At 39.1% G+C, this 18,406-nt stretch overlaps 1 protein-coding gene across 12 annotated transcripts in view; it reads left to right on the forward strand.

Annotated features, from left to right (window-relative positions):
• ABCG2 (ATP binding cassette subfamily G member 2 (Junior blood group)) overlaps positions 1 to 12,506 on the forward strand; it is a 132,061-nt gene extending 119,555 nt beyond the window's left edge. For 11 of the 12 annotated variants that reach the window (XM_012179371.5, XM_012179370.5, XM_042251082.2 and 8 more), the window contains 6 exons: positions 4,113 to 4,202; positions 5,658 to 5,782; positions 7,005 to 7,159; positions 8,968 to 9,057; positions 9,879 to 9,961; positions 12,291 to 12,502. In XM_012179371.5, the coding sequence (XP_012034761.1) occupies positions 4,113 to 4,202; positions 5,658 to 5,782; positions 7,005 to 7,159; positions 8,968 to 9,057; positions 9,879 to 9,961; positions 12,291 to 12,438 (691 nt within the window). In that variant the 3' untranslated portion in view covers positions 12,439 to 12,502. 12 annotated transcript variants of the gene reach the window in all.
• Positions 12,507 to 18,406: the final 5,900 nt, after the last annotated feature.

Below are 18,406 nucleotides of genomic sequence, written 5' to 3' on the forward strand. Positions count from 1 at the left end.
TATGGATATACCATGTTTTATGTACTGATTTATCTGACCATGGGTACTGGTTGTTTCTGCCTTTTGGCTTTTGTGATTAATGCTATTATGAATGTGGATATACAAGTAAATATCTGTTTGAGTCTTTGCTGTAAATTCTTTTGGATATACACCCAGAAGTGAAATTATTGGATCATTTGGTGATTCCATTCATTTTTTGAGGAGCTGCCATCCTCTCTTCTATAGCAGGTGTACCATTTTGCATTTCTATCAGTAGTGCTCAGGCTTGTAGTTTTTTTCCCAACCTCACTAACACTTACTTTTTTGTTTTGTTTTTATTAGTGGGAGATGGTATTTCATTGTGGTTTTGATTTGCATTTCCCTAATGATTACTGTACTGTTGAGCATCTTTTCACATGTGCCTTAACCGTCTACGTATCCTCTTTGGAAGAATGTCTGTGGAAGTTCTTTTTTAAAAATCTTGTTTATTTATTGATTTATTTGGGCTCTTCTGGGTGTTCGTTGCTGCATGGGTTTTTCTGTAGTTGCGGCAAGTGGGGTTACTCTAGTGGCGACGTATGGGTTTCTCGGTGCAGTGGTTTCTCTTACTGTGGAGCGCGGGCATTAGGGCACTTGGGCTGCAGTAGTGGTGCCCCTGGGCTCAGGAGCACAGATTCAGTAGTTGCCGTGCATGGGCTTAGTTGCTCCACAGCATGTTGGATCTTCCCAGACCAGGGACAGCAGCTGTGTCTCCTGCATTAGCAGACCGATTCTTTACCACTGAGCCGCCAGGGAAGCCCTGTTGAAGTTCTTTAACCATCTTTTTAATTGGGCTTTTAAAAAATTGTTGAGCTGTAAAGTTCTTTGTATATACTAGACATGAACCATTAACAGATATAAATTAGCACATATTTTCTGCCATTCTGTGGGTTGTCTGTCTTTTCTTTTAGTTGGTGTGTCCTTTGATGCACAAAAGTTTAAAATTTGACATAGTCCAGTTTATCTGTGTTTTTATTCCTTTTGTTTCATGTGAGTTAATTTCTTTTTGATTTTTGATTTGTTTGACATGGGGTGGTGGTTGGGACTCAAGTTTTTTCTGTTGTAGGGTTAGTACTACCTTACCTGGTTTTGATTACAACATGCTGTTAAAGCTACATTTCCTGATGAAACTTTGTAATGGACTGCCGTATGGTCTGAATAAAGGAGCTGAGCGGAGTGGAAGACTGTAGAGCTCTTCTTGACTTTGTGTTTTGAGAGCCGTTTTGGGCCAGGCATTTTCCTCTGGGCTTTCCATCTGGGGTCCTCAGGTTACCCTTCCAGTCAGAAGGTTGGATGGTTTTATTCCCATTTCACTACTGGGCAAAGTTGCAGTAGCTTAAGTTGAATCTGTTTTGATATTTGGGAAAGGGTGACTGTTAAGAAAGAACAAGCATAAAAGTCAGTGCCTCAGGTAAAGTAAAATATCTCCTATGTGGCAGCAGATCATGAGATAATGATTGGAGTTTCGTTTTCTTTTTTTTCCAGAGTTATGTCATTGTTTTTCTTTTTATCTTTCCTGAAGGATGTGCTCTTCTCTGACCTGTTTGGAAACTTGTTAGTAATAGACAGTGTGTACCCTTTGTAGATGCCGTGTTTTTGTGAAGCACAAAGCACAGATTCCTGTAATCACAGGAATCTAGAGCTTGTGGGGCTTTTGTGTTGTTGTAGCAGGAAGCATTTGGATAAAGAATATTGGGAAACCTGGCCTCAAGTGGAATTTAAGAAATCTGGTTATTAAAGTTCTTGGTAAAAGAATCCAGAGAAATATAGAAGATCCTTAACTGTTTTGTCAAATGTTTTCTGGAAAAATAGAGCATTGGAGCTATTTTAATTTGTATCTTTGACCTATGCTTACTGCCACTTTTTATCATTTGAAGTTGCCCTGGAGGCCACTGTGGTTTGGTTCTCCTTTTTGGGAGTGAATTATTCCAGAAAAATGCTCTCTGTGTTCTTTTTCTTAACCTGTATAATCATGTATAGAATATGAGCTCTGTGACTTAATAACTACCTTACAGAGTTGTGGAGATAGCTAGACAAATCATACTTAATTAAGGAAAAAGTTACTTTAAGAATATTTGAATCAATAGATAGATATTACAGACATGAATTACCACCTTGGAAAGAACTGAAATATGTAAAATTCTTTAACAATAAAATTACTTAGTATAAAATAAAATTGTCCTGTGATTTAGAAGAAATTTCATTGTATGCTAGTTCAAAATCATCGTGAACATTATTGTACTAGTAGATGTAACACTTAACAAATGAGCTGAATATTGCCATGTCCCACTTCCTGAAATCACCTTTCTTGTTGATGTTAGGCTTATTTGTGTATAGCAAGTAGCACACTTAGCTTCACAAGTAGCATAGTTGCTTGTGTTGTAGGCCTGGCTATTTCCCATTTCTTTATTGTATAAACATTTACTTTTAAAACAACCTATTCCCTAAGTTCTTTATTTTGGGAGGAGGAAGTGCTAAAAAGAATTACTGACTGTCTACAGACTCTTTTTTAAAGAAAGTTATACATTTGGGTTTCAGAGAAGGCAATGGCAACCCACTCCAGTGTTCTTGCCTGGAGAATCCGAGGGATGGGGGAGCCTGGTGGGCTGCCGTCTGTGGGGTCACACAGAGTCGGACACGACTGAAGCAACTTAGCAGCAGCAGCAGCACGTACACTTGGGTTTACCTTTTAAAAAATTCTCTTGTACCATTTAAATGATGTGCCACCACATCTCTTTTAGTTTCAGCTCACATTCTCAATGTCAGTTAAGTCACTTGGTTAGGAAGGAAAGCTCCGCAATGTTTCAGGAGTATTGGCGTGCTTTCATAAAATTCATATATCTATCCAAGCGTGGATTAACTGAGTACTTTCCTTTTTCAACTTCGATTATTTTACTGAGAGAGAAGCATTAATAGTCTTCTTTTTCTCCCAGGTACACAAATTAATTTTTTCTGTTAAGAGCATTCTTTTTTGTTTTCTGTTTTGAGCTCATTAGAAAGAGACCCCATTAGCAGAGGGTGTTCAAGGAGAGTATGGAGGCTGTGCTGGTGGTTGTGCAATGGATGTATATGATCAGGTGTTGGTCAGTGTTTCCCTCCACTGGCTTTCACTTTGCCTTGTCTTAGTTTTTTCATTACTTGACTTTTTAAAAAGTGGCTGATAGAGGTGTTTAACCTTTTCAGGCTTTATTTGTCTCACTGTTTCTCTGTTCATACTTTAAGAACTATAATTGGCATTTTGTTAGTTAAAATCCAAGGTGATAGTATTTTTGTGGAATACGTAGTCATTGGCTTGACTGCCACAGACTGTGTTCTTGCTAAGTTGCTTGAGTTGTGTTTGACTCTGTGCGACCCTATGGACTCTAGATGCCAGGCTCCTCTGACCCAGGGATTCTCCAGGCATGAATACTGAAGTGGGTTGCCATGCCCTCCTCCAGGGGATCTTCCTGACCCAGGGATCAAACCTATGTCTCTTATGTCTCCTGCATTGGCAGGCAGGTACTTTATCACTACTGCCACCTGGGAAGCCCTGGTGCAAAGACCCACAGACCCGGTGGCTTAAACCACAGAAATTCATTTCTCTCAGTTCTGGAGATAAGGTTGCAGTATGATCGGGTTCTGAAGAGGATACTCTTCTTATTTGCCACCTTCTTGCTATGTTCCTGCATGGCAGAGAAGGACAGCTCTGATGTCTCTCCCTTTTCTTCTAAGGGCACTAATCCATAGTGAGGCCCCTACCCTCATGACCTCATCTAAACCCAATCAGCTCCCAGTGTCACCATCTGTAAATGCCATCACACTGAGGAGTCCAGCTTCAGCACAGGACCTGGGGAGGATGCAGTTCAGTCTACAGCAGACTTGGTCATGAATTTCAGACTGTGCTCTGTGGAGTCCCAAGGATACCACTGTGGAGACGCAGGGGTATGGGAGTGACCTGCTGGGCTCATGCTTCTGTCTCTGTTTTAACCAGAACGGTTGTGTGTTTAATGTGTTAAGATATCATTTGAGGGAAGCATTTTGCAGGGAGAAAAATGACCTGAGAATGTTTAATTGACTGCAGTGCTTTGTCTTTTGTTCCCTTTCTCACATCGCAGAGCCGGGGTGCTCTTCTTCCTGACGACCAACCAGTGTTTCAGCAGTGTGTCAGCCGTGGAGCTCCTGGTGGTGGAGAAGAAGCTGTTTATGTGAGTAGGTCTCTGTTTCAGGAAGGGGGCTGCTGCTCAGACTGGTCACATCCGGAACTGGGCCGTGGCTTGGTTCCTGGAGGTTACCAGTGTTGATTGAGAAAGAGCAGCGAGAGTCTGGGAGGGAAACCAGGAGCACGTGGGGCCTGATACAAAAAGGAGAAGGGAGTTTCAAGATTAGGGCACCATCCACAGATCTACATGCTGCAGAGAAAGCAAGCAATAAGAGGCTGAAAAGGATCTTTTGTTTTTAGCAAATAAGAAGTTGTGATGACTCACAAGAAAAGTTTGAGGGACTTGGTAGAGAGAAGGTAGTGTGTGGAACAGTATATTCAAGATGAGGAGGTAAAGGTGACCAAGAATACAGACCAAATCTTCAGTGGGAGGGGGCGTGAAGGAGCCAGGGAGCAGCCTTAAAAAATGTAAGCTGTTTGGTTTCTTCTGTTTTTCATAGTTGGAAGAGATTTGCGTATTTACATGTTGAGGAAAGGAATCATTAGAGAGGGAAAGAATGAAGATCTTGGTGGGATAGTTTGGAATTACAGGAGGAAGATCTCAGGAAAAGGAGGGATCTAGAATCTAAGAGGGGTGAAAAGAGAATTTGATCACTGACAGGTTGGCAGGCACCGTAGTTAGCAGGCATGATCATGGAAAGAAGTGCCATTTTCTTTTTATATCATGAGAGGAGAAGAAGTAAAAGAGATGAGTGACCCAAAGCTGCATTTGAGGCTCAGAGAAGAGCAGCAGCGCCTTCTTCATAGTTAGAAGCAGGGGGAAAGGAACCACTGAAAAGAGCTCCTGACAGGCTGGCCTTCAAAGAGAGCCAGTGTCAGGAGAAAGGGAAGTGATGCAGGACCTCTTCCCCCAGAGTGGGTTTTCAGAGGCAAACTGGCCAGCATTCTGAGGGAGTTCTACAATGACGAGAGGGGTCATTGCACAGAGCCTTGAGGGATGATATCCCAGGGGAGGCGCACACGTGAGACGTGCCTAATGCTAACCGGGAAGAAGGGTGGTGGGCTAACCTCGAAGATGGGGACACAGTAGCTGTTAGACCTCTGGTAGCAGTGGAAATCTGTATGAAAGTGAAAGTCACTCAGTCGTGTATGAGTCTTTGCGACCCCGTGGACTATACAGACCGTGGAATTCTCCAGCCCAGAATACTGGAGTAGGTAGCCTTTCCCTTCTCCAGGGGATCTTCCCAACCCAGGTCTCCCGCATTGCAGGCAGATTCTTCACCAGCTGAGCCAAAAGGGAAGCCCGAGAATACCGGAATGCATAGCCTGTCCCTTCTCCAGTGGATCTTCCCGACCCAGGAATTGAACCTGGTCTCCTGCATTGCAGGCAGAGTCTTTACCAATGCCATCTGTATAGCAGGGAGGACATCTGTATAGCAAATGGTTTAATCTCCTGGTCTTAAACTAATGTAGGATGTATGATGTGAATTTTTGTTTCTAGACATGAATATATCAGTGGATACTATAGAGTGTCATCTTACTTCTTTGGAAAACTGTTATCTGATTTACTCCCCATGAGGATGTTACCAAGTATTATATTTACTTGTATAACATACTTCTTGTTAGGTAAGCAATAAGACGAAAGATGTGTGTCTTTAGTCTTGGGTGGGAGGGGACTTTCTGTAAACAGGCTTTGGTTCTCAAAACTATAAATCAAGTCCTGAGATTAGGAAGCATCTGTTCATTATGCATGCTCTGAAATAACTGTTCTCCAAGGAGATTTTTGTCAAGGCTTTCTCCAAAGTAACTTTTAAAACTGTTTATAAAACTATATATATAGACATACTGTGTGTTATATAGAACAAACATGGAAATAATTCCTAAAACTGCTTTACACTATGTAGGAGGAGCTGGAGCTGGGATATGGATTACTTACCTACTTATATTTTTATTTTTGTGTATGAATATATAAAAATAATGAAGATAGTGACTTCTGGGGCTTACTGATAATAAAATATTTGTTTGACAGATGTAGAAAGATTGATTTGTGCGTTTTGTTTAGACCATACCCCAGGCTCATTGTATCAGAATTCTCTTTTATTTCTCACATACACAGATGCCCACACACACAGATATATATACACTCCAAAAATATTTCTTTTTTGGCAAGGCACTATTGATTGAGTTTAAACTTCTGTTTTACAAATAAGAGGGTGTATCATAAAGAATCAGGCATAGAACCTAGAGTCTTAAATTCCTATCTGGTGTTCTTAAGGCTGTTCTGAAGGCTTCAGATTCTTGTTTGACCCATAGTATGAGCCCATTTTAGTTTATAAAGCAGTTTTATGAAGCTTATTTAACCCCATCCTCAATCCCAGAGGTATAAGGTGATTTGTCTTGGGAGACTTGGATTATGGACCTACTCCCCCAGATTTTAAAACCACTGAGTGGTCATATAATCCTGACCTTACCAGTTATCTTCACTAATGCTTTTGTAGCAAAGAGTGAGTAATGTGATGTCTAGGTAAAATGAATGTGCTCTTGGCAAGTTTCCTTCTTAGAAGAGAAAGCAGTAGAATTCTGGCTAATTGTCTACAGCTCTCCATCTCAGGCATTCAGAAATTGTTAATAATTACAAATAAAGAAGCAAGAGCATTACATGGAAAAGTGCTTATACAGTGAGCATAAAAAAGAAAACTGCATATAACTTTGCATGGTTATATTGGGTGGTTGGATGAAGGATGAATTTTTTCACTGTGATAGTAGTTTCTCAAAGTATTACAATGTTTTTTGCATAATAAACAATCCCTGATACAGTGTTGGGTTAACCCCCTCTTTGTTCCCTAAGGACTGAAACCAAAGGTGGAGGCCTTCTTCATCATGATGTTTACCCTGATGATGGTGGCTTATTCAGCTAGTTCGATGGCACTGGCCATAGCAGCAGGTCAGAGTGTGGTGTCCATAGCAACTCTGCTCATGACCATCTCTTTTGTGTTTATGATGGTAAGTACAAACTGTGCTTCTCTGAGGCATTATGATTTCCCCTTATTCCTACCCCCAAACTTGCCTATCCTGTAAGACCTGCTTGAGGATTCTGTGCATCGGGCTCTTTGCTTCAAGGAGGCTGTATATTGAAATATAGCTTATATTAGAGAATGTATCAACTTTCTCTTGATCTCACCCAGCTAGTTTTGCTACTGTTCTAATATGGTAATTAGAACCTTAGTCAATGTATTGTTACTGATGAGCTTTAAAAAGAGGCCTCTTGGTGACAAACCATCAAAGCTTGATAAATCGGAACTTTGAAAACCCGAAAAATTTTTATTTTTAAAATTTTAAAAAACTGTTAAAATGACAGGGCCATTGTCTGACTTTCCTGCTGGTGGGAGAAAACTGCTGGCTTGTTTAACTGGCGGCTGAGGTGGTTTGGTTGGATCTACTACTCTTCAAGGGGAAACCTAAGTTCCATGAAAATAGAGCAACATGGGTCTGTCTTGGGCCCCTCCTATATTTTGAAAAGGAGTGTTTTAAAAATACTGAAAAATTCCAGTACTAGGACCTCTCCTTTCTGGGTTTCTGACATTTCTTTATGTCAATATACTTCTCTTTACCTTTTAAAAACAGTTACTTAATCCTAACCTTACATGGCCCTACATTTTGCACACACAAAGATGAATCAGTAGGTGAAGGGAACCAGTTACTACTTTCCGCCACAAACATCAAATAAACAGAAACGTGTAGCCTCTTTACTTCATACACATGCCATTTCTACTAGAGTAGCAGTACATGTCTTTAAAAGGTAGGTATTAGCACAAACTCTTGCCAAAGTTTAATTCTTCCATTACTGAGTTTAAAAACTGCCAATCTAACCATTATTGAGAAAATGGGCAACGTTATATATGTTTTCTATAGTGTCATATAATACATAAGGTGTTCTTCAAAATTAAAATGTTTTATTTTATATATTAGATACTTTGATTTGTTGTTATTTACGGATTTGTATTATATGTAAAACTTTAGAAACTAGTCATAAGACTATATTTTACCCAGATATTGTGTGTTATGCATTAAGCACTTGGTTAGGTCAAGTTCTTAAAGCTATGTGGTCACACCAGGAACATTGTCATTGTTACGTCCATCCCAGCATACCTTGTGCCAGTTAGAAAGTGTTTTATGTGAACATTTTCTTTATGTAGCCATCTCTTGCTGGAGTGGTCATTTCTGGAATCTTCATTGTAATGCTCCTTTTTGCAGCTTTAAATGAAGAAATTGGCCATATTTTATGCTGTGCTTTACCACATTATGCTGTGTACCAGTTCCAGCCTTTGGGTTATTTTAAGCATGTGAACTAAACCGAAAATTATTCCTAAGGTCATACAGAGATATAATGTAAACCCTTGTAAATAACAAATATGACTGTGTTATAGAAATTGGGGCATGAGGTACTCAGGATACATTCAGGTGTGTTTATTGGTGGGAATATATAGTTGGTTGTATCATTCCAAATCAGTACTAGTCACCTTCCATTGTGTGCAGTTACAGAGAAAGTAAAAGTCTCAACAATTAGAAAGCTCCCAATTAAATAAAATGTATTTTATAAATATATTTAGATCCCTAAACAGCCTCAGCTCCAGAGGGATATACATGTAGAGAGGATAGGGTAAGTCTTCAGAGTAGTGGAAAGAATTTCAAAGAAGAGTTGGCTTTAGCAGAAGTATTCACTAGACTGTCAGGGACTTAAAGAGGCTACTTGCTAGAATTCTTCATGAAGTCACGGCACCAGATCTGATTCTTGTATTTGTTTTTTGCAGATATTTTCAGGGCTGTTGGTAAATCTCAAAACCATTGGGGCTTGGTTGTCGTGGCTTCAGTACTTGAGCATCCCTCGATACGGCTATGCGGTATGTTCTCCTTGTCTGTCACTGTGCTGGTTCATTGTCCCCATGCTGGAAACAACCCGAATAAAGCCTCTCATGTCCCTGGCCATGAGCTGTGCAAGTTTTAGGACCATGAAGGAGAGTTTCCTATTAAGCCTTGGGTCAACTTGATAATCACCTGGGGTTTCTCCAGTCACCTTTTTGTCTGAAGGATTGGGAGATAACTCATAGTTAAGGACAAAGGTTGACTAATTGAAATAAAAAATACAGTGTTTCAGTTCATCAAAGAAATCACTGAGAAGATGAGGGCCTAGAATACATATTTTAAATTGAAAGGGAAATTAGAAAAAAAATCATGTCATATTCACAGCTACTATTGACTTTAGAAAGCTAATCAACTCCAGAGAAAAATGTGCCTTAATATAGTAAAATTAAATTTTTAACTCCTAAGAATTATAACTGATTTTGATGAGAACAAAAAAGAAAAATACAAAGATTGTTACTATAAATTAACAATAGTCATTGAGTATCCCTGTATCATTTTAATTATAGTACTATGGGTTATAAAAAATGGGGAGAGAAGAAGGAAAAAGCTATGGGATAATATAGCCGGAGATCTCTCTTCTTGGTTTTTGAATCAGAGCCCCAAATCCCAACCCTAGGCCTCTTGATTGCCAGGAAAAATAATTTTAGTTGCTTTGGTATGACAAAGACTGTGAATGTGAAACTTAGTTTTGAGAGAGAACAACAGAGATTAAACTTAGTGGACATAATTGTAATAATTCTTTGGAAACCTTTTGAAATTTAAAACTATTTTCTTTAACCTGCTCCCACTTATGTTCTAGGCTTTGCAGCATAATGAATTTTTGGGACAAAACTTCTGCCCAGGACTCAACGTAACAGCAAACAATACCTGTAGCTATGCAATGTAAGTTTGTGTTCAGTGTCATAATGGGCTTGCTTACTGTTGTGGTGTGATGCAGAAATACCACTGGGCTGAGGGATCCTTTCACGGACACTGACTTCTCTGAGTCTGAATATTTTCATTTATAAAGTGAGTTATACACTAATGCATGTGAAAATGCTCTACAATTCCTGGGTATTCTATCTAGGTCAAAACTGTATTTTACTTGGAGAACCATTTCTTATGTGTTATTTGTCTGGGGTCTTTTAAAAGATCCTTTTGCAGTTTGGATTGTGGGTTTGGATTTATATTTTTCAGAACATTTGAGTTTGAAATGAGAGCTGCTTTGGTATTTTTATCAAGCCTTGACAGTACTGGAACTGTATGGATTATATGAAGTGTATGGACCCATGAATTTAGGATTCCTGTGAGCTCAACCCACAGCCAGGGTGAAAGCGTTAGTTACTCAGTGGTGTCCGACTCTTTGCGATCCCATGGACTGTAGCCCACCAGGTTTCTCTGTCCATGGAATTCTCTAGGCAAGAATACTGGCGTGGGTAGCTATTCCCTTCTCCAGAGGATCTTTCTGACCCAGGGATCAAACCCAGGTTTCCTGCATTGCATGTGGATTCTTTACCATCTGAGCCACCAGGGAAGCCCAACCCATGGCTAGTAGTGAGGGCTAAAAGGGCATTAGGAATGGGAGGGAACATTTTCCTGCCCCAGTCTGGCTCTTGCCACTTCCTCCTGTATCTAGGAGACAACATGAAATCAAAGTCTGCACAACCTTTTTTTCTTTTTGACTGACTTGGAATACTCCCTACTGAAGGATGTTTCCTCTAAAGAAAGGAACATATATTTCAGTGAGCTTGAGAAGGAAATCTCTTTTTTTTTTTTTGGCATAATAAGCAAAAACAGATTTTAATAGAAATAAAGGTATTGTTTTAAAGTTAAGTAATATTTCCTTTTGATGATTGCTGTTAATGCTTTGATTTTGATATGTTAATTAATGAGAGAAAAGAGAATGCTGGTATCCTAAATCTCATGAGTATTCGAGAGAGTTAGAAGTAATTCTTAATAATAGGACAAATTGCTATTTAGAAGTATTGCCAGAAAGCCTCTATGAAGAGAAGCTTTCCTTATCCTGCCTACTCCCTTTCTTTTGATCTGAGTATAGCATTTTTTTTTTTTTTCAATCTGCTAAATTCTAAGAGTAGCAGAAAAATGGAATCAGGTAATAATTATGGTTGTGCCAGATATTTTTAATACCAGGTGCTTTTCTAATCAGGGCTACTCCATCCTATACTGCTCTGTTCCAGCTCCCACTAAGGCATACCTGATAATTTGACCTGCTGGTAATGTCTTAGAGCCGAGCATCTGTGATGCTCATTCCAGTCTTGTGTAAGAGCTGACAGAGTGCGACTCTGGTAGGAAACCTCTATTCACCTATTCCCCTAGTTTTAGAACTCTCAGCCTGTGTTTTTTCTTTTTTTTTTGGTATGGCTGGTTTATGAGTAATGAGCCCTATAAACAGCTTTGGTCATCTTTGTAAGTGCCTTCAGTATCATCTGCTAAAGCTGAGACTTTCCCCATCAGGCGTAAGTGAAAAATTACTTGATAAATGTTTCTGTCCTTTGAAGAGAGGCAGCATCATAGACTTGGAAACCAACCTATTTGGGGAGACTAGCAACTTGATTCAAAGTGTGAATCTGTGAAGTTGATCAAGTTCCTTAAACTTTAGTCTCCTCATCTTTCAAATTTGGGTTGTTTTAGGGATTAACTAAACTATTATATGGGAGCTTCCCAGGTGGCACACTGGTAAAGAATTCGCCTGCCAATTCAGGAGACACAAGAGATGCAAATTTTATCCTTGGGTCAGGAAGATCCCCTAGAGAAATAAATGGCAACCCACTCCAGTATTCTTGACTGGGAAGTCCCATGGATAGAGGAGCCTGGGGGGCTACAGTCCATGGGGTTGCAAAGAGTCAGACATGACTTAGCAACTAAACACATACACACACAAGCTATTATAAGCAGGTTACTTCATAGTATCTAACAGAATTGTAAGCACTCAATGACTATTTTCTGTATATTTTTATGATGCATATGACTGACCTATGAGTCCCTGTTATATCCCCATAAAATAGAATGATAAAGCTAAAACCACATACACACATACACATACACACACTCACACCACAAAAACCCTCTAAAACTGTTTTCTATTATAAATGAAGGGATGGTTATTTAAGACTTGGTAATCTGTAGGTTTCTTTAAGTAACAGTGAATATATTGAATACAATTTGACATATGCTAAAAATGAAGTCATATTCTTTTTCTGTTGAATTTCAGATGTACTGGTGAAGAATTTCTGACAAACCAGGGCATCGATATCTCACCTTGGGGCCTGTGGAAGAATCACGTAGCCTTGGCATGCATGATTGTTATCTTCCTTACAATTGCCTACCTGAAATTGTTATTCCTTAAAAAATTTTCTTAAATTCCTCTTTAATTTCAATGATTTACCCCCCATTAAAAAGGGACATCTTGAGTTTCATATCCAATGAATTTTTTTTGGTTGTTTTCATCTTTTTATTTATTTATATTATCCCAATGTGTTTTATTATTTTTGGTTGTCTTCTTTTCACTTGCCTCATACTATTGTTCAGCAAGAATTATTTTCAACAGAAACATTTATAGAAATCACAATGAACTAAATTATACTTGAAAAACCCCAAGTCATAAACTAGTGATATTATGTACTACATATTAGTTCATCTTGTCAGATGGTAACCATAGGAAAGAAATCTAGTTTAATTTATTGACCTGAAAAAGAAATGAGTTCTAGAAACTTGTGTCAAGTTACTAATATATCTGGTATTGGTATCCTTCCCTTTAAAATGAATAGGCAGGTTAGTTGCCCTCCAGGTTCAATATTATATAAACCTATGTCCTCCATTATTTTATAAATAATAAATAACAAATATATTGATGCTGTAATAGAAGTATGAAATCCAAACCATGCTGGAAAAACACGGTGTCATATATGGATAAAAAAGCCTTTATAATAGAAAGCACTTTGATAAGCTTTTTAAGGTTATTAGAATTTACTGAGGTTTCCTTCTAGTGGAATTAGAGTATCTCCAGAGTCTTAGCTGGGTTTTGGACTCCCCACCTCCGCCTCCCAGGTACAGAGGGCCAGGATTCTGGCGACTTACCCTTCTTGAGTAGTTCAGTAGTCTATAATCTTGGTGTGCATCATAATCTCTCGAGGAATTTTGCTCCAACACAGATTTCAGGGTGCTATGAGCCCTACTGCATTGTAATCACCAGGATTACCTGTGTAAAGAGCTGTGCACGGCAGGATTTGGTAATTCCCATGATCTTTTCCAGCTCTGACAATTTTAGACGTATGACAGAAGAACTGTTGTAACTGGCTCTATACAGGTTTTTTACTTTCCTACATATACACTTCATGTATTTACACATCTTCTCTTTATTCTAACATTTACCAGTAGGGAGTGTTTTTAAGCATTTTTTATAAGAAAAGGTACTGTCCAGTGAATTATAAAAGGAACACAACTGTACAATTGTACAACCATTAGTCCATATCAAGAAATAGAACATTATCAGTGCACAGAAACCCCCTTGGGCTTCTCTCCCAAGACTACTTCTCCTTTCTCTCCGGATTATTTTTGAAATGACACTTGTGCACTCCCGTCCGTTGCTACTATCAGATTATCACTACAGCTCATTTTTGTGTGTCTGTGTGTATAAATATATCCTTAATTAAGCCCCCCACTTCCTTATTAAAGGAATAGCTTATTAATATAAGCTATTCATTTTATAATTCTTTTAGTTTTATAGAAAAGTTGCAAAAATCATGCAAAAAGTTCCTGTATGTCCTTTGCCCAGGTTCCTTTAATGTTAACATTTTGTGTACCATGATCCATATCGAAACTAAGAAATTAACAGTGATACATTACTTTTAAACTATACACTTTATTCAGATTTCACTACTTTTCCGTCAATATTCTTTAACTGTTCTAGGATGCAGTTCAGGATATTCTGTTTAATTTATTCCCTTTTTAAAAGAAATACTTTTCAGTATTAGAGGAAGTGAATGAAGCTGAGGAAACAGTGTGCAGACCTGCTATGGCTGGTCATCTTGGAATATCATTTGGTGCCCTGCCATGTTGTTGCAACATCAATCCAGGGGCATAGCATTATAGTTTCATCTTTGGACTTTAAGGAACATTTTTTCTTGTTTTATGACATTGGATTAATACATCATCTTATAATACATCATCACACCCCCTTTTTACCTGATTATTTTGTGACTATAGGACCGCTGACAAAGATTCGTCTAGTCAAAGCTGTGGTTTTTCCAGTAGTTGCGTATGGATGTGAGTTGGACTATAAAAAAAGCTGAGTGCTGAAGAATTGATGCTTTTGAACTGGGGTGTTGGAGAAGACTGTTGAAAGTCCCTCGGACTGCAAAGAGATCAAACCAGTCAATCCTAAAGAAAATCAGTCCTGAATATTCACTGGAAGGACTGATGCTGAAGCTGAAGCTCCAATACTTTGGCCACCTGATGCGAAGAACTGACTCATTAGAAAAGACCCTGATTGGGAAAGATTGAAGTTGGGAGGAGAAGGGGACAACAGAGGTTGAGATGGTTGGATGGCATCACTGATGCCATAGATAAGAGTTTGAACAGGCTCTGGGAGTTGGTGATGGACAGGGAAGCCTGGCGTGCTGCAGTCCATGGGGTCACAAAGAGTTGGACACAACTGAGTGACTGAACTGAACTGATAGGGTTAGTGAGTTTTTTCCTCTACTTGGTATAGTTCTTTCTTTTTACATAACCCTGGCTTACTCACAGTTCTCTATATATACTCTTCCTTACACAGGGAGAAACATATTACACAGTTCTCTGTGTACAGACAGAAATACATATTTATACTTTATATACAAAAATATACTTAACCAAAGAGATAGTAAAGCCAAAATATTAATACCTACTTCTAAAAGTAGTAAGAATTTAAATATATCTTGTCCTACTTACCCTCCCTTTGTATTACGATTATCTTTTATCTTTTTTAAATTATTATGGTAAGAAACACATAAAATTTGCCATCTTAACCATTTTTAAGTTGAGGAACATTTTAAAAGTATAGGACTTCCCTGGTAGACCAGTGGGTAAGAATCCACCTTCCAATGAAGGGGATGTGGGTTCAACCTCTTGTCAGGGAACTAAGATCCCACAAACCAGCAAGCTGCACACCATTAAAATCCCTCAGGTTGCAACTAAGACCCAGTGCAGTCAAATAAATACTTTTTAAAAATGTAAGTGAAAGGGCAAGTCTTATAAAGTAGAAAATAAATTTTTTTTTACAGAGATTTATTTCAGAATATGTGTATATTCTTTTGAATTTTGATTTTATTTTCTTGCATGTCAGAAGAACTAGTTGATAATGAAAAGGATAAATAAATTACTTTCATTTAAAATAAAAGCCACCAGGTTGTTAAACCCATGAATAGCCTCCTTCCTTCCATCCTTTTTTTATAACAACAACCAAGATGCCACAGAACCTTCCAGAGCAAGTCATCTTGCACTTTTCTTTGAAAGCCCCACAGAGCAACTGAAGGAGTAAAAATAATAGCCAGCATTCATTTATTTCTGAGGATTTGCTGCTGCTGCTGCTGCTGCTAAGTCGCTTCAGTCATGTCCGACTCTGTGCAACCCCATAGACTGCAGCCCACCAGGATCCTCCGTCCATGGGATTTTCCAGGCAAGATTACTGGAGTGGGTTGCCATTGCCTTCTCCGCCTGAGGATTTAAGACTAATTAAAAAAAAATTAATTCAAAGGATATCTACTCCATTCATAGGAATTCATTAAGCTAACCTTAATAGTTGCAACAGATTCCCTGGTAGCTCAGCTGGTAAAGAATCTGCCTGCAATGCAGGAAACCCCGATTTGATTCCTGGGTTGGGAAGATCTGTTGGAGAAGGAATAGGCTACCCACTCCAATATTCTTGGGCTTCCCTGGTGGCTCAGCAGCCAAAGAATCCACCTCCAATGTGGGAGACCAGGATTCGATCTCTGGGTTGAGACGATCCCCTGGAGAAGGGAACGGCTACCCACTCCAGTATTCTGGCCTGGAGAATTCCATGGACTGTATAGTCCATGGGATCACAAAGAGTTGGACACGACTGAGCATTAAAAAAAAAAAAAAAAAAAAACAGTGCAGGAGAAAATCAGTATCCTCACCTCACTCTCAAAGATATGTGTTTATCCTCAGTGGACTAAAGAGCACAAAGGAAAAATACCTGGAACTCCGCCAAACATGGCTACCAACTTAAGGTACCTCCTGGTCTTCTGTCTCTATATACACATTTTAAAACAATGGTTGACTCACATGGTGATTGTAACCTTTTGTCGCCACTGAGCTAAATGAACATAAAATACTTATGTTCTAAATCAAAGTAACTCATTTTCTAGACATTTTCTCCACTTGGAGAAAAAATAAAAAAGGAAAAAAAAAATAAAACTGGGGAATACTGGGTTCTCCAGTATTCTTGCCTAGAGAATCCTGTGGACAGAGGAGTCTGGTGGGCTGCCGTCTATGGGGTTGCACAGAGTCGGACATGATTGAAGCGACTTAGCATGATGGATGCATTGGAGAAAGAAATAGCAACCCATTCCAGTATTCTTGCCTGGAGAATCCCAGGGACAGAGGAGCCTGGTAGGCTGCCGTCTATAGGGTCGCACACAACTGAAGAGACGCAGCAGCAGCAGCAGGGTGGGGTTTCCCAAGCTTGCCTGATGAGAATCAAGATCATCTGAGATGCTTATGTAAGAAAGGAAAAAAGGAAGAAAGAACTATTGTTTTTTTCCCCTGTTGACTTAGAATCTCTGAGGAGTGGACCTGGAAATTCCAGGTGATTCTTTGGGAAATACTGAGGGTTGTAATAAGGAGTTAAGACAATTTAATCTACATTTGTGATGATTTGATTCTGATGCAAGAATCACTGTGTAATGTCTGTGTTCTAAGCCATCTATCTTGTATCCACATAAGTATCAGAATCACATTTAGAACTAAATGAGCTCACTATCATCACTGGATCTTGAAACCTTTTTAACCTGCAGAATCTTTCTTTTACCTGGCAACCCCACAGAACAGCGGGCATGGGTTTCTGATCATAAGAGCTGAAAGGAATTACTGCTCTAGTCCAGTGAGGATGTGGCCTCTCGGTTTGCCCCCCTTTCCAAGCAGTAAAGCTGAGGCATCATCTCAATGATTAAAGGGAATGATTTAAGGACTTTGGGCTTGGCTGTACACTGTTTAGAAAATCTCAAGCTGTTCCGACTTCATTTTGCAGATGAGGAAACTTGAGTTTCAGAAACTGTGACTAGCCCAATAATTTGTGACAGATGAGTAATATTGCCTTGCTGAGATTTGGAACATACTACAATAGTACCAGCACCCGAACTGTGGGGTGGGGTGTCGCTTTTGCAAACACGTGCAGAAGCCGAACATGTGCAAAACTGTTCATCTTTACAGTTACTTATGCAAAATTTTCTACTACGTCCCCCTTTTCTCCATTTATCATGTCTGTGGATTTGATTAATGAAATAGGGATCCATGAAATAGGGATACTCATAGCATCTACCTCCATAGAGGTGTGAAGATTAAAGTAATACATGTAAAGTGACTAGAAGTACCTGGCGCATAGGATGTGCTCAATACATTTTAGTGATTCCTATCATATTCCAAAGGATATCACAGTGGTTATTGGCATCATGCTAGTGCCAGATCATGCCTGACCTCTGTGGCAGAGACGAGTAGTGCCATCCACCAGGATGTGTTCTATGCATCAAATCAGGGCCAAATCCAGCCCATTGCCTATTTTTTATAAATAAAATTTTATTGGAACATTGCTCTGCTTATTCATATTTGTATTGTGTTTGTATTTGTATTGGTTGTGATCACTTTCATACCATGATGGCAAAGTAGTTGCAATGGAGAGAACATTATGGCCTATAAGACCATAAATGTTTACTATGTGGCCCTTTAAGAAAAGTTTGCAGACCCTGCATTCAACTTAAGAGTGCCTCAACTGTTCAACAAGTATGATATATGTAAGATTAATTTGTAAAAAAAGTAGCAATTTTCCTTTATCTCATCATTAACAAACTTGAAAATTTAATGGAAGATAAGATACTGTTCATGGTAGCAATAAAATCATTAAAGAGTACATAAAATCTTTAAGAAATTTAAAGAAACACTTAAAGGGTATTAAGGAAGTTCTGAATGAATGAAGAGTTACATCAGGACTTGCCTGGTGGTCCAGTGGCTAAGACTCTGTGCTCCCATGCAGGAGACCCAAGCTCTATCCCTGGTCAGGGAACTAGATCCTACATGCTGCAAATGAGAGTTCACATGTCCCATCTAAGACTT

This window comes from Ovis aries, chromosome 6, assembly GCF_016772045.2.
Source record: "Ovis aries strain OAR_USU_Benz2616 breed Rambouillet chromosome 6, ARS-UI_Ramb_v3.0, whole genome shotgun sequence".
NCBI classification, from domain to species: Eukaryota; Metazoa; Chordata; class Mammalia; order Artiodactyla; family Bovidae; genus Ovis; species Ovis aries.